Source organism: Phascolarctos cinereus, unplaced genomic scaffold, assembly GCF_003287225.1.
Source record: "Phascolarctos cinereus isolate Bilbo 61053 unplaced genomic scaffold, phaCin_HiC Scaffold_9;HRSCAF=440, whole genome shotgun sequence".
NCBI lineage: Eukaryota > Metazoa > Chordata > Mammalia > Diprotodontia > Phascolarctidae > Phascolarctos > Phascolarctos cinereus.
Genome location: NW_027556402.1, coordinates 254,856,184 through 254,880,603, shown reverse-complemented (window position 1 = coordinate 254,880,603; position 24,420 = coordinate 254,856,184). Strand labels below are relative to the sequence as shown.

The window sequence follows — 24,420 nt, the reverse complement described above, 5'->3', positions numbered from 1 at the left end:
CATTTATTAAGCGGCCACTAGGTGCCTGGCACCGTGCTAAGTCTCAGGGATTCAGAGAAAGGCAGAAACAGTCCCTGTCTTCAAAGAACTCGCAGTCTGTTGGAATCACGGAATCGAGCTGGACATGGCACACACATGAGGGACTCTTCATGGAGGAAGGGCCTTTTGGGCGCCATTTTGTCTATGGAGGTAGTTGTAATCAACAAATACTAAATACAGTTGGGTCTTATATTCTTTACGTCATTCTGTCTGTTGGGTGACTACAAAGATGTGAGCTGCTACTTAAAATAAATGGGAAAGCCCGCCTGTTCTCATCTCATATCTTTATCAAGGAAACCCACTGTTTACACGTAGGCCATTCTCTTAAAGATTCCATAACGACAAGAAGAAAAGTGTGGCGTAGTCGCTATTGATCGGCCACTGATTAGTACCCCTGCTTACTTTTTTTAGGCCATCTTTTCCAAAACATGGAGTATCAGAGCTGGAAAGTATGTCATTAGCCATCTAGTCCAGCCATCCACTGGATTCTATCCAGCCCATCAGTGTCCCTCCTAAAACACAGTACTTGGGACCTAATGGAATACTCCAGATAGGGTCAGAGAACTTGAGCCCCCTTATTCCTGGATATCTTCCTCTCCTGACACAGCCCATCGTCACTTCAGGGTGTTTTGGTTTCCACGTCACATTGTGGTCGTATTTCACATCACCTCCTATTGAGGTTGTGGTCCACTGAAACCCACGGATCTTTCTCAGACAAGCTGCTGGCTAACCAACCCTGCCTTTCCCAGCTTGTACTTATGAAATTGATTTTTTGAACTGAAGAACGAGACTTTACATTTGTCTCCATTAGATTATAAGTTCCTTTAGGGCAGGAACTGTCCTTTGCCTCCTTTTGTATCCCCAGTGTCTGACACGTAGTTAAGCGCTTAATAAATATTGATTGGCAGATCAATCGATTGATTGAATTGGGTGTTAGGAGATTCAGCCCAGTGCTTTAGCCTCCCAGTCTTTTTGGACCTCTCAGCACTTTCAGAATGATGCCGCCTTCAGCACTGGTTTCTTCTGGCTGCACTTGGTGCAGTATGGCGGCTTGTCCCACCTTCATCGGTACCATTTCTGCCTTCTCAGGACCCATCAAGGGCCGAGTCCCAGTGTTGTGATCCCAGCGCCAGTGAGGGCAGCTTGTTAGAGGAATGTGGACAGATCTGCCTCACTTTTCCACCCTTTCTCATCTATAAATATTCTTGGGCACAATCTGGCTTTGTTTAGGCATCTAGTTTTCTGGTGATTTGTCTTCTCTCATATCACTGTTCTTCACTGTTCGGTGAGGGACTTTGGCTCATAATCCTCAACCATCTTCCTCCTTAAATTTCAGAATTGAGTCATATTCTAAAGTGTTCTTGCCATTAGCTATTCTCTCTCTCTCTCTCTCTCTCTCTCTCTCTCTGTCTCTCTGTCTCTCTCTGCTCTCTCTCTCTCTCTCTCTCTCTCTCTCTCTCTCTCTCTCTGTCTCTCTCTCTCTCTCTGTCTCTCTCTCTCTCTCTCTCTCTCTCTCTCTCTCTCTCTCTCTCTCTCTCTCTCTCTCTCTCTCTCTCTCTCTGTCTCTGTCTCTCATTGGTACCTTGGTCATGTTCCTGCTAACTGGGGTGGTTTTGGTTCAGGAATGGTACATGGTACAGTGGACAGAGCATTGGAGTTGGAGTCAGGAAGACTTGAGTTCAAATCCAGCCTCAGATCCTTCCTGTCTGGGTGACCCTGGACAAGTCACTTAACCTTTCTGTGCCTCAGTTCCCATCTCTATAAATAATCATAGTACCTCCCTCATAGAATGGCAGTGAGGAGCAAATGAGAAAGTACTTTGTAAACCTTAAAAGTATCCTATAAATGTGCTTTATAAGAAATCTCTATATTATGGTGATTATTTTACATGTCAGAATTCAGTAGGAAATAATGATAATCCATGTCAATGTCTTGTCCTTTATCTGTTTCCCATTTAGGGCCATCAGCCCCTAGGTTAGGTAGGAGCTATTATAATTGCAGAGTCCTCTCATTTTTATCCTTTCTTCTAAATTAGCATTGGTTTTTATAACTTGCTGTAATGAATTGATGAATATAGATAATTGGTCCAAAGATTTTTCTTTTATCACCAGTTCATCTCCTCTGTGTTAAAACGTGCTCCCCCCTTTCCCCCCATTGCACTGATGTTCTCATGTATTAGGGGCCACAAGTCCATGATGTAAGATCACCGGTTGAAAGAATGAGGGGATATTTAGGCTAGAGAATAGAGGGCTTAGGGGACACAACTTGGCTGTCTTCAGGTATTTGAAGAGCTGTGTATGAAAGAAGGTTGCAGATGCCAAGAGGAAGGTTTAGGCTGATGTCAGGAAACCTTTCCGAACAGTTGGGGCTGTTCCAAAGTGGAGTGGATAGCCTGGAGAGGTCACGAGTCCCTTCTCACTGGGGGTCTTCAAACCCACGTCAGAGTCACCCAACCTGTCAGGGTTCTCTTATAGCTGATTTTTTTTCCTTAGGAATGGCTTGGACCAAAATGGCTCCAGGGCCATTTTCAACCCAGAGATTCTGGGACAGTGTTTGTTGGTGTGGGCCATCTTGTCGACCTCTCCATAGAATTTCTTTGTCTCTCTGTCTTAGGCAACTAGACGTTGCTCCTAAGCAGCTGGTCACTTCCATCTTCTACCCATCCCATCCCTGCAAAGTGAAACACCCAAGGATTTCTTGTCTTTGGGTCCATGATGAAATCAACCCTGCCAACTCCTTTATTTGTCTTCGTTCTGTTTGTCTGCATCTCCCTTGCTGCTCCTGATTTCATTTATCAGAAGCATGTCGATACGGGCATGGTCTGGTGCCTCCAATAATGTCAACTCATTGGTCATTGGCCAAGGACCTCCCACTTAGAGTACCAGCAGTTCATGTGTATTGACAGTCTATAGACTTTCCCCACTTTTCAGCCCTTCCATCCTTTTCCAGGTGGAAGTATGCAGGAGCCAGGCAGGACGAAGGGCCATTTTGTGTCTTGGGTTGTGATGGCCAACACAGTCTTTGCTCATCGGCCAACCTCCAGATAATGAGCCTTCCCATACTTAGGTAAGCCCACTCTTGGCCAGCAGGCACAGCCTCTCACCAGGATATTACTTCAGTCCTTTTCAACCTGGTAGAACCTGCCGAGGCTTATGTTCCACCAGCATAGCCTTCAAGGATGCTGGTCGCTCCCAACTCCATGCTATGATCAGGCATCTGAGAAAGACTTCTGGCCTACTCCACTGTAATTGAACTTTCTGGACTCATGTTTTAGTTCTTTATACTTGTCTCTATTAAATGTCTAATTATGTTGGACCCGAGGTCACATAGGTCATAAGAGGCAGAAATGGATTTGAACCCAAGGCCTCTCTAAATCTGGAGTCCTTTCTATGATATCACACTGAAGATTCCCTCCCCCATCCTTTTTTTTTGTTTTTTCATTTTTTTCCCCATCCTTTTTCTTTTTTTAGAACATCCCTCCCCCCTTTTAGGTCCTTACATCCTACCAGGTACCTACATCCTACCTCATCCCCTTGTCTAAATCCATCCTTTGGAAAATAAGTGGTGAAATCACTGGAGGGATTAGAGATGGGTGGGTCTGACTGCCTGAACCTGCCCAGAGCTGAAGGGAGCCCTGGGAAGGTGGGTCCAGCTACAGGGGTGGGGAACCAAAGGGCTGTACTTGAGGACCTAGAGGGCTACATGTGGTCTAGCATCTGGGGCAGGCCAGGAAAGACCTGGTCTGGGGAGATGGGAGTGGCTTTCTCCACCTCTAGACCAACACAGATGTTTCTCTTCTATGAAACTAGAGATATTGGGGCACCTGCCTTTTAGATAAAATAAATGCAACCTCAGAGACTCTTAGTATGCAAACAAAGACCTTAGTAGGACCTGCATATGTTTTATTAATTCCAGCCCTGGTTTGCTATCTGCCAGGGCATTGTGAGCCTACCCTGGGACATATGTGACTTGACTTATCTCAAAGTGAATGTGCTTCAGAGAGTGGCATTCTCTGCTATTAAAAATAGGCCCAGTTACAAAGAGGGATTGAAGTGTCCTGCATTCCTGCCCTCTGTACATTCCCTGCCCCCAAGCGCCAGCTCTGCCAGGATGGAGGCATCGGCATCCCAGCAGAGAAATCTAAACAGGCAATTTGAGATCGACCCGTTTCTTGATTTAAACCTTCAGGAAATGGCAGGGTCCCTGGTCCTGGTCCCCATCGTAACCATGCTGGATTTGGAGTCCCATGTGATTTGGACTCCTGACTTTCTTACTGTCTGCATGACTTTAGGGGAGGCATTTGCCCTCTGGACACATGGGCTTTCTCATCTGAGAGAAGAAAGGCATGACCTCGATGATCTCTGGCTTGAAATTTTGGGAAGCCAGCAGCCCCTGCCTTTCCCTCACCTGCCTCTCTCTCTCCGATTTCTTTTGGAAATCCAGCTGCCCGACTTGAGATGCAGCGCCCACCCCACCGATTTTCCTTTTCTCCCTCCGTAAGAGCTGCTCTCCTGCTGGTGATGAGCTGACCAGTTGACAGACCCTGGCTCTGATATGAAACCGTAGTCTATGCAGGACAGCAAGGCCGGGGTGGAGGCAGATGCGTTTCCCAGCCCGGCGGTCCCCAGAGAGTCTTAAAGAGCCCGGGACACACACTGGGCTTGGTCAGAGGTCCATGAGCCATGTGCCGGGGGGGGGGGGGGCCCACAGGGGGAGTGAGCTGGAAGGGCTGGGGGAGTGGGGCAGGAGCCTGCAAGTGACAAATGAAATTGATCTGAGGCCGGCCATAAACCAGCAGCGGGAGGGGAGGTGAGGAGGGAGCTGGGGAGGAAGGCAGGGAGGATGTCTGTGGTGTGGTTGCCTGGCAACCGCAACGCCTGATGCCAAGGAGGGATTCTTAAAACAGGCGTCGGAGCATAAAGACGGGGGCTTGGAAGGAGCCTGGGCAGTGGCTCTGCATACCAATGGCTGGCCCAGCAGTGCCTCTGCCTTGCAGGGAGCAGCAGATGGGCAGGGCCAGGGGCTGCGGGGCTGTGGGTCAGGGGCGTCCCCACGGCCACCTGCCTCCTCTCCTGGGGAAACTGCCGCTGAGAGAGAAAACAATTGCACCTGGCAGGTGGCTGCCGGCTTGTAGACAGGCAGCCTGGCAGGTGGGCACCTCAGAGGCAGCTGTGCCCATTTGGTAGATGAGGACACTGAGGCTCAGACTGAAGCGGCTTGGAAGTACAGGATTGGAACCCAGATCCTCCACCTGGGCAGCCAAGTACCCTTTTTACTACATCCCACTCCCTCTCTGTAGATTACATACAGTAATGGTTCTCTTTCTTCTGCATTGTGACTATCTCAGAAGAAGGGAGCTCACGTCTATATGGATTGTAAGGCTTACGGTCAATCACCTGCCATTTATTAGGCACTGACTGTATGCCAGGCACCCAGGCCAGACACCATGGATATAAAAACACAGGTGAAACAATGTCTGCTCTCGGGCAAAAAATGCAGTCAGTTGCCCCTCCCTGACCTCAGAGAGCTTACATTCTGCTGGGGGAGACCCCACTGACCCCTGTGTGTATACAGAATCAGTATACCCGGACTCAATGCTAAAGAAGGCTCTGTGGCCCTCCCAGTGGTTGGGATGAGAAGGGGGTCGTGTAGAAGATGGTGCTCAGGTGAGCTGAGGGATTCTCTGAGCCGGACGGGAGCGCAGCTTATTCCAAAAGCGCGGAGATGCAGTGCCATGTGAGAAGCTGAAAGGCTGGCCGGGTCAGAGAGGGCAGGGAGGGTAAGTTCCGGCAAGGGCTTGCAAAGCCAGAGCGGCGTACTTGAAAATTATTGAGTGGGGGAGTGGCCGTGGTGGCCCAGCAGCCGTGTGGAGGCCAGATTAGAATTTGGAGACTTGAGGCAGGGATGCTGATGAGCAGGACGTGGCCCGAGCAGTGATGAAGGCCCGAGTGAATTCCAAAACCAGTGAAGTGGCCCTGGTCACTCCAGGCTCTGGCCCCCAGGGCGTTTCCTGACCATTTGCAGAGCGGGGCTGCACCTGAGAGGCTCCCTTCCCACTTCATCAGCTCTGCTTGACAGGTTACTAGGATGTAATGCCACCATTTTTATTGTTCAGTGTTTAGTCCTGTCTGACTCTCCATCACCCCATTTGGGGTTTTCTTGGCAGAGACGCTGGACGGACTTGTCATTGCCTTCTCTGGCTCCTTTTACAGAGGAGGAAACTCAGGCAGACAGGATGAAGTGACTTGCTTCGGGTCACTCAACTCGTAAGCATCTAAAAGCGCAGATTTGAACTCAGGTCTTCCTGACTCCAGGCCCAGCCCTCTACCCACTGTGCTGCATAGCTCCCCAACATTACAGTTACCTAATTGCAATTATGGAATTATTACATTAAAATGTAATCTCCTCGAGGGCCAGAAATGGCTCACTTGCTTGTCTTTGTATCCTCCGAGCTTAGTAAAGCGTCTGATATACAGTAAGTCATAAATAAATGCATTTTTTATTCATTTGTACTCCGCTCCTTCACTCACTATCATCCCCGGTTAGAATGGAAGCTCCTTCAGAAGAGGGGTCTTTCATTCCCTGTATTTGTATCACCTGGGCCTGGCTCAGAGCCTGGCACATAGTAGGTGCTTAATGAATGCTGGTTGGTTATCAACTGCTACAGAGAGGGCGCTGAGTGTGCGTCAGGTACAGCCTCCCTCCTCTCGGGGGTCCTTGCTTTGGCCTGGTTGAGGGGAGTGAAGCCACGCCCGGGCACTTCATCCAGACCATCCACAATTTCTGAACGGATTAGGTCCCCTCTCTGGGCCTCAGTTTCTCCTTTTTTACAGCGAGAGGCCCCTTGGGTTCTGCAGACCCTAGAGGGTGACCCAGACAAGAGCCGGGAGACTCTGTTGCCCTGGTTTATCTCAGGGTCCCCTCTTCTCTCTCCCTCTGTGGAGAAGCAGGAGGGAGGTGTGGTCAGTCTTTGGTCTGCTCCATCCCTGGTCTCCCTCCCCTTGTCATGTACGGGAAGGGTGGGTAGGATATCCACAGACAAGGACCCAGGACTGGGAGGGGAGCAAGGGCAACAGCAAAGGTGTGGAGGTAGGAAAGCTGGGGGCGGGGGAGGGGAGCCTGAAATCTTCTCGTTTGGTCAGAATCCAATTGGGAGGTGGGGATTTATTCACTGGCCCACGGGGAGCCACGGGTGGCTTCAGAGCGAGGCAGGTGCCGTCGTCAGACCTGTACCTTGGGAAGATCGATCGGGCAGTCTGTGGACGGACTGACGTACACAGGGCCTTTGTGTTTCCAGTGCACTTAGTGAGCACTTAATCTCGAGCACCAACACACGAGCTCAGTAAGGGCCTCATTTTACAGATGAGGGAGTCCTTTAGCCTCTTTTCCACGGTACCAGTTTGCTTTCGGTGGAGGAAGACCTGCAGTCTTGACCTGCTGAGGGTGTCAGCCTCGCGGCAGAGAGGTCGCAGAGACGTCTGCCCACCTTTCTCTCCTCCACCCTTTTCCCCACCGTCTCTGCCGGGCGTGGCCGGGCTCAGAGGATGGCCGGCCCTTCTGGAGTCAGGAGCTGCCGGGCCTGCCAAGGCGCCTTCTGCAGTTTTAATCTGAGATTTGACAAAATCCTCTTTGGGCAGCTTTGGGCTTGGCTGCCCTGATTCCCCTCCGAAGGCAGCAGCTTGGCCAGCCTGACCGCCACTACCCGGATTGCCCCTTCCGCAGAAGCCAGACCTGGGTTCGGGTCCTTTGCTGCCTGGACAGGCACTGCCCCTCCTGAGCCTTGGTTTCACCTGTGGTAAAACAAGAATGATAATCTGGGTAGGGCTTAGCTCCCCTGGCTGTAGTGAGGCCGGTCATCCGTGTAAAGACGAGATTATCCATCTAAAGTACTGAGGTGCTGGTATTCTTATCGCTTCCTCCGGATTTTTTAGCTCTTGGAAGACAGAAGGGACGACCTTGAAGAAACGGTCCATCAGGAGATGAGAGGGGCTGCTTGGTCGTGTGGCAAGAGTGAGGGGCGACAGATGGGCTGCCCAAGTGCTCTGCCGGCCCCCACTGCGTGTGAAAAGGCCCAGGGGTAGGCTTCCAGCACGTGGGGAGGGGGTGCATCCTCTGTGGAGGACCCTTAGAAGGGCATGGACAGGAGTCACGCAGGGTGAGAAGGCACGGTGGGGCTGTTGTGAGCATTGATTGGACAGAAGATTCTCATATCAGGGAGATCACCAGGCGTTAAGAATCATTGCAATAGATAATGACAGTGATAATAACAGATGTTTGCCTTGATACAATATGAGGAATGCAACATGGTGTGATGGGTGGAAAGCTGTCTGTAAATTTGGGAAGACCTAGGTTCCAGCCCCTTCTCCGACATACACTGGCTGTGTGAGGCTGGGCAAATCATTACTGTAGGAAATTCTGACCATAACTTACAGAGAAGGTGCTGACCTACGTTGATGAAGAGACTTACCTCACCTGGGAGTTCCTATATCAATGAAATTGCAGCTTCAGGCCCTATCTGTAATAATAACTTGTAATTATAACTGGCAGATAGGGATAGGTGGTATTTACTATTACACACACACACACACACACACACACACACACACACACACGGAAGCTGGATGGCCTGGAGTCAGGAAAGCCTGAGTTCAAATCCAGTCTCAGACACTTACTAGCTACATGACCTTGGGTAAGTCACTTCACTTCTGTTTGCCTTAATTCACTGGAGAAGGAAATGGCAAACCACTAATGGTGGTGAAGAAGAGCCCAGGCACAGTCTGTGGGGTCATGAAGAGCCAGACACAACTGAACAGCAAACATGCATACCTACATGTAATATTGATGACTAATCACTGCCATTTCTGTAGTCATTTAAGGTTCACAAAGCGCTTTCTTCGTAACAGTCAGCCGCGTTATGGGAGGTGGGAAGTACAAGGATTGCCCTTCTCTCCCTGGAGCCTGCTTATGTACCATACTATCTTTTCTTCCTTTCTTTCTTTTTTTTTAGGCAATGGGGTTAAGTGACTTGCCCAGGGTCACACAGCTAGTAAGTGTTATGTGTCTGAGGCCAGATTTGAACTCAGGTCCTCCTGAATCCAGGGCCGGTGCTCTATCCACTGCGCCACCTAGCTGCCCCTCATGCACCATACTCTCAAAAGCCCCTCTTGACCCTTCTTCCTCCCTCTTCCTGCCTAGCAGGTACCACCCAGCATCCAGGAGCTGTCCCTACCTGGTTTGTCTCCTCTTGCCTCTCTGAGTGGCCTTCCTTCTGATGCTACTGGATGACAAGGCCTCAGCTTTGTGCCTCCTACTGTCTACCATGTGCCCGCCCCTGCCCCCTCCCCCAGATAAATCAAACCTCTCTGTAAAAACCATAAAGGAATTGAGACCAGACCCAGTCTGGCCAGGGCAGAATCCTCACAGGGTAATTAGGTTTTAGAGATACTAATGGTTATGCTAATGTTACTACTGAGAAGGCCCTAATCTAGGCAGGGAGATGAAAGCTAACTTGTGATTCCTGGAGTACTGAGCCATTGGAAGGGACTGGGGAGGGGGTGGTGAGAATAGTAAAGAACCTTAGAGCTTTTAGGGAAAATGTCGGTTCAGAAAGGATAATAATTAAGCCTCAAAGCCAGAGCTGAATGCACACCCTAGTGCCTCAGAAGGAGGGACTTTAACACAGAAATTCTCAGGTTAGGAGAGCTCCGGGTTCTAATTCTAGCTCTGCCTCTGCCTTGCTGTGTGACGCTGGCCAAGTCACTTGACCTCTATCAAGTCTAAGCTCTGTAGAAGGGGGAAGGTTGGACCAGATCAGAGCGTGATGGGATTTTGAACAAAGACTTTATCTCCCCAAGGGTTCTTAACTTTGGGGATCCATGGATAGATTTCAGGGGATCTTTGACCTTGGATGGCGGTAAAAAAAAAATCACATCTTCATTTCCACTAACTTCTACCTGAAATTGAGCATTTCCTTCAAGTGTCTGAAAGCCCTGTTCTGAGAAGGGGTCTCTAGGCCTCACTGACACCAACAAAGGTTAGATTTCCCTCATCTGGCCCAGCCCTCGCTTTGCAGATGAGGAAACAGCTGCCCCGGAGAGGCTAGGCACCTTGTAGTGAGTAGGCCAGGCTGGGCCACCATCTTGGATCCTGGGTAGAATGCAAGCAGCCCGAGGGCAGGCACTGGTCAATTGTCTTTAGGTCTCCAGTGACTTAAAAAGTGTTTAAAATGCTTTCTTAGCTTAGAATTCCTTCTGGGTGAGTGGCTGGGAACAGAGCAGTTTGGACCTAAGGCCCAGACTGCAAAGGGCCTGTTCCCGGAGGAGCTGAGAGAGGAGACAGCTGGCCTTGGGGGGGCTCAGGTGGAGCTGAGAATAACAGTCAGAGCCAGGCCTTTGCCAGGCTCGAGGCTTTGATAACCCCCCACCCCCCACAAGAGAGGGCCCAGACTGGGCCCAGCCCAGAGTGGAGCCCGAGCTTCACGTCCAGGTTCTATGACTGGCCACAGAGCAAAGGGTGGGAGCCTGTCTTCTTGATGCCTGGCTTGGCTCATCACTCCTCTGCTCAAATACCTTCGGGGGCTCCCTGGGGCCTACAGGATGCCTCTTTCTCTTTGGTGATGGCGGCAGCTCTTGGGGCCTCTCTGCCCTAGGCCGGACCCCTTCTCAAGAGATGGACTCCTCATCTTCCTCCATCCCCTTCTCCAGCACAGTAGCACCTCCCCCCAGCTTCAGCTCCACTGGCCTCCTTTTGGGAACCTTGGTTCGCCTCCGTATCACCATGATGTATGGGAGGCAGAGGCCTGGGGCGTACTGGCTACTTAATAAATGTTTGCTGAATTGAGCGGGGCTTGGTCCTGTGGGCGCTTGGGAGCAATTGTCAGTATTTGAGCAGGACAGTGAGGGGAGCTGAGCAGTGCATTAACCAGATTGATCTGGCACCTGGGCAGGATGGATTGGAGAGAGAGGGCCAGAGGCCGGGAGCTCAGTTAGGGGGCTATCGATCATGTTCTCATTCATCCAGGTGGGAGTGATGGGGCATGGTGAGACCAGAGGCCAGCGAGGCTGCACTGGACTTGGGGGAGGCGGCCTCCGTGACTCCTGTTGGCTGACTGGCTGGGGGGGACGATGAGGGCAGGGATGGAGTCAGAGGCCCCACCCCCACCCCCCCACTTTCTTGGGGCTTCCTAGAGCAAGAACCACTGTTGTCATACCCAAGGTGGGCGTCTCAGGCCAGGCTGGATTGGAGTGCTGGGGTAAAGGCAGACATGAGGGCGTCATTCAGGGCCCCAGATATTGTAGCAGGCTCCTGGAACCCCTCTCCGGTTCCCAGGTCACCCAGGTTAGGATGAGGGCCTTCTGCAGACAATGCATTACAAAAATATGTAATAATAATAATAACAGTAATTATTGAGGCTTTTTCTCCATGGGGCCGGTCCAGACAAAATTTACATTTGAAAGTATTGGAGGGGGAGGGGGGTGAAAGCCGGTGGGGGGAGGGGAGAGGACCTGGCCATAATTCCTTCAAAAATCATCCAGGGATTTAGAGCGCTTCAACCTCATCAGGAAACCAGGCGATCGCTGAGTCAGTCAACAAACAGTTATTACTCTTTGTCCGACGTATGGCTCACACAACCCTCCGTTCGCCAACTTGGTTAGAGCGCAGTTAAAGTTTCCCCTTCCACAGGCAGCTCTTCCTCCTCACACCTTCCCAGCTAATCTCGTCTCTAGCTGATTGACACCAGCTGTTTACCTGTTGTCTCCCCCTGAGACTGGGAGCGCCTTGAGGGCAGAGGCTGTATTTTGCCTTACTTTGTATCTTCACTGCCTGGCACATAGCAGGCACTTCATATATTCCTGTTAACTGACTGTCCTTCTCGTTAGGCTGGGAGTTCCATGAGAGCCAGGACTGTATTTTTGCCTTTTCTGTATCACTGGTTCTTGGCACAGTGCCTGGCATACAGTAGGCACTTAGTAGATGCTTCTTGCCTTACTGACAGAGCAGCCGGAGGGCATCAGGAGAATGGAGAGGTTGATAGGGGCATGGAGTTCATGACCCAAGATTGAAGGCACTGGGGACGTGGGGCCTAGAGATGAGAAGGGGGGGGGAGCATGACAGTTGTCTTCAAGAATCAGTGCTGTCCCAGAGTGGAGAGGCCCTTCCCAGGAGCTGGTAGCTTCCCCCTCCTTGGAGGCTTCAGTGCAGCGGCTCAGACTTCGCCAAGGGGCTCTGCATCCAAATATAGATTGGAGGAAGCCCCTCCTTCCTCTGAGCTTCCGGGATCCCAATGCTGTGAGTGCAGGGCACTGAGAGTCTGAGCTGGGAAGGACCCCACAGGTCCCTAGGCCCCCAGTCCCACAGCCAGTAAGGAGCAGAGCCAAGATTTGAACCCAGGCCTGCTGATTACAAATTCAGGACTCTCAGTTGCCGGCCCCAGAGAGGAATTCCAGACATGTCCCGAGCCGCGGCCATCTGGTCTCATCCCGATTCGTGTCCAATTTCCAAGGTCAGCCTCTGAAGGGCGGCCCTGGTCAGGATGCTAGGCCCAGGAAGAGCAGGTCCAAAGTATCTGGGTTGGGTTACTCCCTAATCCCATCCTCTGCTCCATGCCCTGGCTGCTGCCCTCCTCCGCTAACCTGTCTCAGCGATTTCCTTGGGTCACTGGGCTCCCGCTCTCCACTCCCTCCCGACACAGGGCACCTTGGTGCCAGGCACTGCCCACAAACACCCCCACACACGCACACCGGCCCCAGAAGGATTTATTCCCTCATCAGCGAATGGCCACAGCAGCATTTCTGGAGGAGAAGGGACAGCTGGACGGTCCGTCGGCAACTCAGCTCACCGTGGCCGGGGGGGGGGGGGTCAGTCTCCTTCCAGAGGTCACCTGGCCTCAGTGTCCTGAGTGTCTAACTGGGCCTTCTTCTACCAGAGCCCTGGGGCTGGAATGAGGGGCTTGAGGGAGGAAGGAACAAGCCTGGGCGTCAGAGATAGAAGTGAGCTCTGAAGAATGGATGGGCGGTGGGGTGGGGGCCGCCTGGACGATGGCAGAGGCTGGTAGGTCCAGAGCCGCCCGGGGCTCCAAGTCTGTGTAGGCCAACTCCTTCATTTTAACAGATGGGGAGACTGAGGCAGGAGCACCAGGGAGTTAGGTGACCTTCTTGGGGTCACACAGCCAGCACTGGGCAGCTGGGGGACTTGGACCCAGGCTTCCGGATTCTCATGAGGCCTTTGTGAGGCCACATTCAGGGCCAAGCTTTGGAGTGTACGTGTGTACAGAGGAAGAGGTGGGAGCCAGAGAGACAGAGGTAGAAAGGGGGGAGGAAGAGGCAGAGAGAGAGGAGGAAAGGAAACAGACAGGCCCATTTAGGGGCAGTGTGGAACAGATGATAAGAGTGCTGTAGTACGGAGTCAGGAAAACCTGAGTTCAAATGTAGCCTCAGACACCAGCTGTGTGACCCTGGCCAAGTTCACTTAGCCTCTCTGGGCCTCGGTTTCCTCATCTGTAAGATGAAGGGGATGGACCAGAGCCCTCTGAGCCTCCAAGGCCTGTGATTCCCTGAAACCTCACAGGGTTTGGGGCAGCTGGATCCCTCCCCAGGAGACAGTGTCCATCTACACCAGAGCTCAAGGATCCAACCATCAGAGCCTCCCAGAACCAGGGCTGGAGAGGACCTCAAGGCCACCGGGGCCAGCCTCATCATTTTGACAGATGAGGAAACAAGCTGAGGAAAGGTGTTCTGAGATCCCTCCCAGCTCTGCTATCCCCCATCCTAAGGCCATTCCCAGCTTTGACATCCCCCGTCCTAAGGCCATTCCCAGCTTTGACATTCCCTGTCCTAAGGCCCCTCCCAGCTCTGCCATCCCATGTTCTAAGGTCCCTCCCAGCTCTGCCATCCCCCGTCCTAAGGCCATTCCCAGCTTTGACATCCCCTGTCCTAAGACCCCTCCCAGCTCTGCCATCCCATGTTCTAAGGTCCCTCCCAGCTCTGGCATACCCTATTCTGTGGCCTCTCCCAGCCCTGACATCCATCACTCTAAACTGTCAGTGTTTCCTGACCCTCCCCTTCCCCCTCTTGCTGGCCAGCAGAAGGTGCCAATTTCTCTCATTACCAGTCTTCAGGGGTTGGGATGCTTCAAAGGAAGAGGCCCCAGAGCAGGGGCGTGTTTGGCTCAGGCTTGGTCTGGACGAGCCGCCTGTGCCTGGCACCTCGGCAGCAGCTGGGGGAGGGGGGCTGGAGCCACGCCTTTGCTCCCCCTCTCCCCCTCCAGTGGAGGGCTCTGAGAAGCCTGGGGCGGACACAGGCTGAGGGGCGGCGTGTCCTTGAGCCCCAGCCTCCTAGAGAGAGTGGCCGGGTGGGCCTCACCACCCCCCTCCCCTGGGAGGCCAGCTGCCAGCCACTGGCACGCCTTCCTGCGTCTGAACCAGTGCCAGCTCATTTGCGGCCAGTGTTAATTAAGAGAGAGACGTGATGGGGAGAGAGGTGGGGAAGGGCTGGCAGAGGGCAAGCTTTGACAGCCTCTGGGGAGCAAGGCCCTGCTGTCCTGGATCCCTGGCCTTGGGCTGCTCTGAGAGCGCCCAGCTCTTCCACGTTAGTTCAGCCAGGCTTGCTGTGGCACCTGCTGTGTGCCAGGCACTGGCCTAGGCACTGGGGACAGGGACATAACCAATTCTGTCCTGACCCCCAAGGGCTCTTGGGTGGGGTGGGGGAATGCCCCTCGGTAAAGAGAAGTGAATGTAAAAATCAGCAGAGGCCTCTGGGAGGAGGCGAAACCTGGGCTGAGCCTCGGAGGTGACGGATGGGTCACCCCTGGAGACAGCTGGAGTAGAGAAATGAGGAGGGGGTGGCCTGAGAAGGCTGCCAAGAAAGGGGGTCGAGCCCCACGGGGAAAGGCCCGAAGGGAGATTCTCTTTCATCCTAGAAGCACTGGGGGCTGGGGGCCCCTGGATGGGGGGGCTGGACCAGGCCCTGGGGCTCAGGGGGCTTTAAAAAGGCCTTATCCAGCAGGTGCCCTTGTACGCGTGTGTGAGGCAAGTGTGTAAATGGGGGGGCAGCCTGAGGCCCCCCCACCTGGAAACAAATGGTTCCCAGAGCCCCCCCAGCTCTGCTTCTGTCTCTTTCTCTCTGTCACTGTCTCTCTGTTTCTCTATCTCTCTGTCTCTCTTCCTCTTCTCTCTCTCCCTGTCTCTTTCTCTCTGTCACTGTCTCTCTGTTTCTCTATCTCTCTGTCTCTCTCTTCCTCTTCTCTCTCTCCCTCTGTCTCTTTCTCTCTGTCACTGTCTCTCTGTTTCTCTGTCTCTCTGTCTCTCTCTGTCTCTCTCTGTCTCTCTCTTCCTCTTCTCTCTCTCCCTCTGTCTCTCTGTCTCTGTCTCTCTCTCATCTTTCCTCTCTCTCTGTGCCCCTGCCTCCCTCCCCTCCCCCACAGCCCCCTCCTTTGCTGAGGGAGGCCTGAGCGGGTTGCCTCTCTCTCCATCTTAATTAGCTCCTTGTATTAATCTCCCAAGGAACGTGGTAACTCGCAGCCCTGGGTTTTCAGCCGTGGAATTAATTACTCCCAGAGCGAGGATCTGTCAGCTCCGAGAGACCAGGCCTGGCTCCGAGTCCCCGACGGCCTGGCAGCCCCTCTCCCTCCCCCACCCCCCTCCTCTTTCTCAGTGCTCTTTTTCCTTCCCCTCCCCCATTCGCACATCCTGTGGAAGGTGCAGCCCTTAGAGTATATACAGTAAAAACGTGAGTTCATACGTGCAGAGTGTCTACTTAGGAAGTCCCAGGCCCCATTCTACAGAACGGGAGACCGAGGCGCAGAATTCTTCCTGTGCTTCCTCTGCATTCAAGCCAGGTGCTCCCAGTTACAGTTCCCCAAACGTGACATTCAATTTCCAATCTCTGTGCCTTTGCCCAAGCAGTTCCTCATGCCTGCTTTGCCCTCCCTAAGCACCTGGACCCCTTGCAGTCTCTGCTCCCCCTAATTCTTGGGGTTTTGTCTTTCAAGTGATCTTTGCTTCTCTTTGGACTCATGGCTCCTTGGAGGCGGAGCTCTATGGTAGTGACTGGCACACAGCAGGTGCTCAGTGAATGCTCGTCCCTGTGGAAGAAGGAGAGGGAGATCAGAGCCTCTTGTCACCATCAGTGGCGTGGGCTGCACCAGGTGGGGGACAGGCGAGGTGGTGAGCTCCCCATCTTTCGATGTCTGCAAGCTTAGGCACCTTGTAGTGGGTTGGCCTGGCTGGCCGCTGAGGTCCCCACCCCCACCCCACTGCGCCGCCTGCCCTGCCTGCCAAATTGGGTGATTCTGTGAAGGCCCGAGGGCCTCCTCTGAAGGCTGCAGGTTTCCCACCTGTAAAATGAGGGGGTGGGGGTGGGGCCCTCCACCCCACTCCCCACCCCCCGTGGGAACCTCTGGGAGTCTCCTTATCTGGTTGTCTATCAGGCTGCCCGGCAGGGTCCTTTCGGTCTCCATGCCTGCCTGCCTGGCAGCCTGCTGGTGAGGCTGGCTGAGTGTAAACTCTCACTCTGATCTTTATCAGGCATTAACGTTAGAATCCACCTGAGGTTCCTCCGAACTGCAGGCCCAGCACCAGCTCCCAGGCGCAGACCCCCTCACCCGGGGCTGCTTGGGGGGCCCTCCTGCCCCAGGGATGCGGACTGGGGGCTAGGGAGCTCGGGGAGGCTGGGGATGCCAGGCCTGGAGCTGGGGGGCTCCAAGCTGCATCCCGGGAGCCGGGGAGGCCTGCAAAGACAGACAGCCTCAATTAGTCTGGTCACTCTTGGGCAGGAGAAGGAAGGGGCAGCCGATTAAGTGCCGTCAGGGAGATTGACAGGTCTGGCTCTGGAAGCTGAAGGTCTGTCAGCTTCGGCTTGGCCCGCCAGCCGGGCAGGTGATTGGCTTTGGAGATGGGAGGATGGGGGAGAGCTGGAGGAAGGGGACTAGTGGAGCGTTGAGGGTGGCCCACTTGGGCATTACTTTCATGGGGAATCATCTCTCCTGGCTTCCGAGACCCCCAGAATGTAGCCGTGCCTGGGGGGATGGCCTCCCCAGAATGGGTCATGTCCACGGTGCCAGGGCATCAACTCCCCAGGGGTTCAGGCTGTCATTGTGCCCTCCCCATCCCCTCAGAAGTCTGACCCCAGGGGAGATGGGGGCAGTGGGTGTCTGCCATACTGGCCTATTCATCCATCCAGGAATAACCCCATTCTGGGTTTCAGAAGAGGACGGCTCAAGGGCAGCTAGGTGGCGCAGTGGATAGAGCACTGCCCTGGAGTCAGGAGAACCCGAGTTCAGATCCAGCCTCAGACACATAACACTCACTAGCTGTGTGACCCTGGGTAAGTCATTTAACCCCAATTGCCTCACCCAAGGAAAAAAAAAAGAGGGAAAAAAAAGGATGTATCCAGAACACTCAGCATAGGATGGAGCCATTTATGGAAGGAGCAGAGAAGGATGGGGCCCCAGGCCCCAAGATGCTCTGGGGGGATGTCAGGGGAGGTCCAAGCCCCGTGGGCCGTCCTGCTTTGTTCCTGGGACACCAGCAGCCGCAGCAGCCTGGGCCACCTCTGATAACCTGGTCAGGCTGGGAGGAGCACCCCTGGCTCGAGCTGCGTGCCCCCACCTTCACTGCATGTTAACAGTCTGCACTGGCCCATGCAACGACCATAAAATCCCCTTCACCCTTTGTCGTGGACAGATCAAGAGGTTCTGTTAGTGCTGGGGAAGGGATGGGGAGACTGGGTACGTCATGGACAATGGGATGCAAAGGGGGGATGCCGACCACATTGTCCATCATTCCACACCTGGCACGGTACCGTCATCTGGTCCTGACGTGTGTGTGTGCATGTGTGTGCAAATGTGCGAGTGTATGTGTGTGTGTGTGTGTGTATACATGTTCATGGGTGTGTGTCTAACCCAGCCCAAGCCTAAGCCAGATGCCCCCTCCTCCAGGAAGCCTCTTCCTCCTCCATCAGGCGGAGCTTCATTTTGCCGCCCTCCAATGCACCCTTCTCATACAAAAGTGTATGTTATTGTTGTCAGGGCTGGCCTCTTATCTGCCTCTAGACTGTGAGCTTCCCCAAGACTGTCTCTGGCTTTGCATACATTAGGTGCTGAATAAATGTGTATTGTGCTATATTTTCCAGACTGACTGTTGTGTTACATTGCGTTACCTGAACTCTGAACCGGAGCTTTGATGCTGGACAGATTTGATGGTGCTTGGGGAGGGACATTTGGCCCCAGCTGGGTTCAGGGCCCTGGGAGGAGACAAAGGGGGCAGTGGGCAGAGCGCAGCCTGCAGCCTCAGCAGGCAATGCCAGGGTGGGGGGCCCAGGAAACTCCTAGGAGAAGCCTGGGACCTGGCAGGGGAGTGGCAGTGAGGGAGAAGAGGGCCAGAAGTCCGGGGAGCCTCACAAGGCAGAGCTTGGAAGGACCCCGAGGGTCTGAGACTCAGGCTGGGTGGTTAACATGCCCCCCCGGGTCCTCACTGCCCCTGCCTAGGTTTAGCTCCGGGTCTAGGCAGGCTTCCAGCCTGGAGGCCACTGGGGCCTCTAGGTCCTCAAGGGTGGCCCTTTGACTGAGGGATCGTCCTATAAAACTTGTCTGGAAGGCCGCACGTGGCCTCGAGGCTGCAGCTCGCCCTCCCACCTCCGGTGCAGGAATGGACTCTCCCGGCCTTCTCCTCCTGGCCCTGACTTGTCCCTAGCCGGCCACGTCCCTCCGCCCAGGAGCCCTTGTCCTTAGCCAGCCAAGAAGTCGGACTCAGGGTTGCCACAGCTTGCCAGCTCCTCCTTCACCACCTGGTGCCTCTTGTGCCCAAGGACCCTGGCCTGGCGTCTCTGCCCGGCTGGATGCCCCGCGGGAGGAGGCCGGCCCCGCGGTCCGATGCCTCTCACTAACCTCGTGTCCTTCTCTTTCAGCCAACAGCTCCCTGCTCGGAGGCGGCGGTGGTGAGTGTGACCTTGCTTTGTTTCTGGGGCTCCCTGGGGTTCCCTCCTTCCATCCTGCCTGGCACATCCTTGGCGTTTGCTCACCTCCCTCCCCCTCTTCTTCTGCTATTCCTCTCCTGTTTGAGAGATTGGAAAGAGACACTTGGGTGTTGGGGGCGCTTGGGGGGATCGGAGGAGCCTTCGAGGATCTGAAGGTTCATCCCATAAAGGAAGGGTCAGACTTGTTCTGGGGACCCCAGAGGGGAGTGTGGCAGAGAAGCAGATTTCAGCCCCCTGAAATCCCTGACAAGGGTGGTTGGGATAGACTGCCTCAGTAGGTAGTGAGCTCCCCATCCTTGAGGTATCCAAACTAATGCCGTCTGGGCTTGCTGGTGCGATGGTGGATCTCAGAGCACTGGCCATGGACTGTAGAAGTCCTGAGTTCTGATCCAGACCCAGAACCCCACTAGCTGAGCAACCCTAGGAAGTCACTTGACTGCCTGCTTCCTCAGTTTGCTCATGAATAAAATGGGGATAATAATACCACCTCCCTCCCAGGGCTGTTGTGAGTGTGGAATCAGCTGATGTATGTGAAGTGTTTCGCACATAGGAGGTGCTTAATAAATGCTGTTCCCTTCCTCCAAGCACTTTGTAAACCAGACCCAGAACCAGAATGCTTAGCAAGAATTACTCTGGAGGCAGCCACGGTGTGGTGCACAGACAACTGGCCTCAAAACCTGGAGGACCCAGGTTCAAGTCCTACCCTGCCCTCGGGCAAGTGCTCAAGGGGCCCATCTGCAGAGAGGCAGTTCCCTGTACCAATACAACCACAGGCCCAGTGGCTCTTGGTAACCGTCCTTTGGCCTCTGAGGGCCTTCCCGTTTGGGATCCCTCCCCCTCTGTCCATGTCCATCTACCTTCTCTCACTGCCCCTTCCTCTCTTGGCGTCTCCGCTGCCCCCTGCCCCCGTCAGCCCTGCTGTGTGCACAGACTTGTATGGGCCCTTTTTACAAACAAGGAGACTGAGGCTGAGGCCCGGGAGCTGGCTTGTTCAAGGCCACTCATCTACTAAGGAGCCATAGTCTTTGAACCCAGGACTTTGCTGCAGATCCCTCATGCTTTCCCCCACATGATGCTAACTGTCCTCTCCCGGGTCATCCAGGTTTGGGCTAGAGGACATGCCAGGCTCGAACCTGGTCTGGGCCAGCCAAGGCCAAGCTCCTCCTAACATCTCGGCCTTTCTTGCAGCCTGGGGCAGAGGCGTTGGGCCGAGGAGTCTGAAAGATTGTGGCCCCAGTAGGCTCCCAGAGGGGTCCTGGGTGATGGGCTCGGGTGGGGGGAGAGCGTGGCTGATGCCAAGACGTCTTGGTTTGGTCCCAACGCAGAAGAGAGCAGGTGTCTGACTGGGGCTGGAGGGGGGGGATCCTCAGAGTCTACCTGGGCCTGGGGGCCTGGTCGTAGGCCAGGGGCGTGATGCCTCCCTGCCCAGGCCCCGGTGCCCCTTGCATCCTGGGGCCCTTGCTCCTGCTAAAGGGCCCAGGCCGCCCCATCCTCCCTCGGGGCTCCTGTGGGAGTGCGCAGAAATGATTGGTGAGCCAGGGAACAGAGGTTAATGGGCTGGAGGATAAATCCCGGGGGCTGTGTTTACCGCAGGCAGCAGGCCTGGGGCCGTGGCCAGGTTTTAAAAGGGGGAAAAATAGAAGGGTCATGGGTCAGGAATAAATAAGAGGCGTGTTGAGAGCTGTCCACGATGGGGCATGGGGCGCCTGTTCGTTCCTGTTTTCCCTTCCCTTCCCAACCGTGCAGCCCACCCCCGCCCCTCCGTGAGTCCTGAGGTGAAGGGTGGAGGATGTTTCTGGCTGGGCACACCGCATGGAGGTGGGAGCCCTGGCCGGCTCCTGGCTCTGCCATCCTGGGGCCCGGTGCACAGGCGTTTAAATGGAATGGATAGCGTTAGGCGACATTCGCAGAGTGGTTCCCTGGTCGTTGTCTTGTGTGAGCCCCTGTGACACAGGTCTCAAGTCTCCTCGTCGTTTTGCAGGTGAGGAAACTGAGGTTCAGAGGGGTTGGGGCACTTACCCAGCCAGTTAGTAAGTGTCAGAGGCAAGATTCAAACCCAGGTCTCAAATCTGACCCCCTCTACCATGCCGTGCCAGCTCATTCACTCCTTCATGAAATCATTTGTTCAGCAAGCATTTACTAAGTCCTTACTGTGGGCCAAGTCAGAAATAGCCAGGGAAAGTCGACAGGAAGGCCTGCGTTCCAGGCCTGCCACTGACCCTGGGTAAGTCACTAACTTCTCTTAACAACCTGCATTAGCAGAAGATGTTTCTTCATCTGCGAGTTCCTTTTCGGGTGAATCCGAGGTCCATTCCCTGTCCCTGCCCCCCAGGCTCCGTGACAAAGACAGAACAGAACCCCTCCCTGCCCTCCAGGAGGTCCTAGGAGGACAGCAGGGCAGGACCCTGGATGTCGGCTAGTACAGCCCTTTCCTTATGAACCAAGGCCCCGAGGGTGTTGAATGCCGAGGTCCCACAGGTCAGAAGTGACAGAGTCCATATTTGAACCTGGTTCTTCTGGCTTCAAGCCTTGTATGTTTTTCTAAGTTTAAGTTTAAGCCTGAGCCCCAGGAACCCTCCAAACCAGGGCAGAATGAATGTCCTGTGGGTCAGGGAGCCGTGGCTGCCACACTAGCCATGTCCCCTCCAAAACAAGGACTACTTGGCTCTGAGGACACAGCCTGCAGGCTGGGAGAGGTGGGGGGAAGACTTCCCGGATAGGGAGGGAGGAGAAGAAACAGGCTGAGGGGAGAGTCACACTTGCTGTGTCAGGATGGAGACAAGCGATGTCACTGGGGACTGAGGTCATCCCAAATCCAAGGCTTCACACGGTAGAAGTAATGTTTCCTGATGAGATCCACCTCTGAGCCTTTATCTGCCGATGGAGCGTAGGAAGGATGTGTGTGACCCAATGTCTGACATCTTTGTGATAATCCACGGCTTGCTAAATCCTCATTGGAGCCCCACAATATCTTTGTGAAGTGAGTCCTGGGGACATTATTTTCTCCACTTTACAGATGGGGAAACTGAGGCTGGGCATGATTAAGTGACATGCCCAGTGTCCCTTATCTGGTACGAGTCTGAGGCTGGAATTAAGTTAGTCTCCCTGACTCCCAGCCTTGCACTCTCTACAAATTCTTGGCGTTCACGGGATTGTAGCCCCCATCCCAAGGGCTGGAAGGGACCCCAGAGGCCAGGAAGTCCACCTCCTTCCTTTGACAGGGAATCAGAGACTCCCATAGAGGAAGGGATTTCCCCAAGATCATTGTAATAAGGGAGGGGAGAGCAGGATCTAAGGGCAGACCCTCTGACCCCACAGGACGGCAAGACGCCAGCAACCCCCGAGGGCAAGCACAGGGCTTTTGCCTTTCTCTCTCCAGCACTTCGAGCAGTGCCTGGCATGTGAGAATTGCTCACTAAAGGCTTGTTGGCCTCCTATTTGACTTATGCCAAAGCCAGTGTTTCTTCCAGACTCTGGTATATGTCCCAGGCTAGCTTTCTCATCTGTTCCCCAAGATGGGGAGGAGAATGGGGTAAGAGGGAGGGCCAGAGGTGTGAACAGCCCAGGACAAGGGCTGGAGAGGACAGGACAGCCCCTGCCTGGCTGACGGGGCCTGGCACATTTGCCCTGAAGAAGAAGGGGGTTCTCAGGGTCAGAAAGCCTGCTCCCTTCGCGGGTTCCCAGGCAGGGATGCGGATGGAGCAGGGTGTCCCCACCCAGCCATGTAGCTGCAGCGGCCGGTGGACGATGGAGCCAGCCCTCCCTGGCTGTAATGAACAGGGAGGCTGGGGAGCGGCAGGTGTTTACAGAAGCTGCGGGCTCCTGACAGAGATGGATGGGCCCGTACAGCAGGAAGACTGCGCTGGGAGGAAGTGGGCCCAGGTCCGGCTTTTTAACGCCAGCGTGAGATTTATGGAGCCGGCGTGGGGCAGGTCAGAGAGGGGCTGTTAGTCTGTAAATGGGATTGCAAAACAAGGTGGAAGGAGAGTAGCCAGCGGAGGGGTGTTGGGCGGCCATCGCTGCAGACGGGAGCAGGGAACCAGGCAGCGAACTGAGGGACAGAGAGAGACGGGCGTGCCCACATACCCCAGGAGCCCTAATTGAGCACCCCTAAGGCTGAGGGTGCCCCCTCTCCCCAGGACCCTGCGTCTGCCAGTAAATGTGGGGTCACACCCACGTAGTGCCCTGCAGGAGATGGGGCATGGGGCAGAGAAGGGCACTACGATAACAGCTCAGATGCCACCCCCTCCAGGGAGCCTTCCCTGATGCATTCCTTCCCATGAGGATCTACAGCATAAGATTGCATGGGAAAGTGCTCTCTCCCCCTCTCCCCCCCCCCCCTCTCTCTCTCTCTCTCTCTCTCTCTCCCCTCCCTCTCTCTCTCTCCCCCTCCCCCTCTCTCTCCCTGTGTCCCACTAGATGGTGAGCTCCATGAGGGCAGGGACCCTCTCCTCTAAACTTTGCCTCTCTTCTGGTACCCAGTGAAAGGCTCTGCCCACCACACGCACATACTCAGTGTTTGCTGAAGGGATACATGAATGAGAGACGATGACTTTGTGGCCCATCTCTCCTCAAGACCTGGCTCTCTTCTCTGGTCCCCAGAAGTCACCACCCCACTTAGGAAGCTCTCCTTCCAAGGAATACCTTCTTGGGGCTTGAGCCCAGAGTCCTGGCATAGTCCTTTGTACTGGGTGGGGGACGGTGTTGTGGAGAAAACTCTGAACTTGGAGGGAGGAAGACATGGGTTCAGATCACCATCCTGCCCCTTACTAGTACTACTGCTATGATTACTACTGCTACTACTGCTGCTACGGCTGCTGGAATTACTACCACTGCTGCTGCTTTTACTATTGCTGTGATTACTACTACTATTATTACTATTGCTATGATTACTACTACTACTATTATTAGTTTTGCTATGATTACTACTACTATTACTACTAAACTACTTCTGCTGTTGCTGCTGCTACTACTACTGCTACTACGACTACTCCTGTCAGCCAGCATTTAGAGACTGTCTTAAGCTTTGCAAAATGCTTTATGTCTGATCTCATCGGATGCTTACAACTACCCTGTAAGGGTGGGGCTGTTACTATCTCCATTTTACTGAGGGAAAACTGAGGCTGAGAGATTAAATGACTTATCCAGGATCAAACAGCTGGAAAGTTTCCCAGACAGAGTTTGAACTGGGGTCTTTGTGAGGGTTACTTTAGCCATGGTACCACTCACCTGCTTGGTGGGAAGCCACTTAATGTCTCTTCCTCCACCGTAGAATGGTGATAACAAGGCTTGCAGCAGGGTCAGGATCATTGTGAGGTGATGAGATCAAGGATGTCAACAGGTCCAATCCTCTCAGGTTACAGAGGTGGAAACTGAGGCCCAGGGGCATGAAGGATTACCCAAGGAGTAA

General features: G+C 54.0%; 1 protein-coding gene across 2 annotated transcripts in view; it reads left to right on the top strand.

Annotated features, from left to right (window-relative positions):
* The window catches only part of MACROD1 (mono-ADP ribosylhydrolase 1), a 209,863-nt gene that overhangs the window by 167,838 nt on the left and 17,605 nt on the right, over positions 1-24,420 (top strand). The window contains exon 4 of one of the 2 annotated variants that reach the window (XM_020968413.2): positions 18,942-18,971. The exons of the other annotated variant lie outside the window; for it this stretch is intronic. Within the exon in view, the coding sequence (XP_020824072.2) occupies positions 18,942-18,971 (30 nt within the window). The remainder of the gene's footprint in view (positions 1-18,941; positions 18,972-24,420) is intronic. 2 annotated transcript variants of the gene reach the window in all.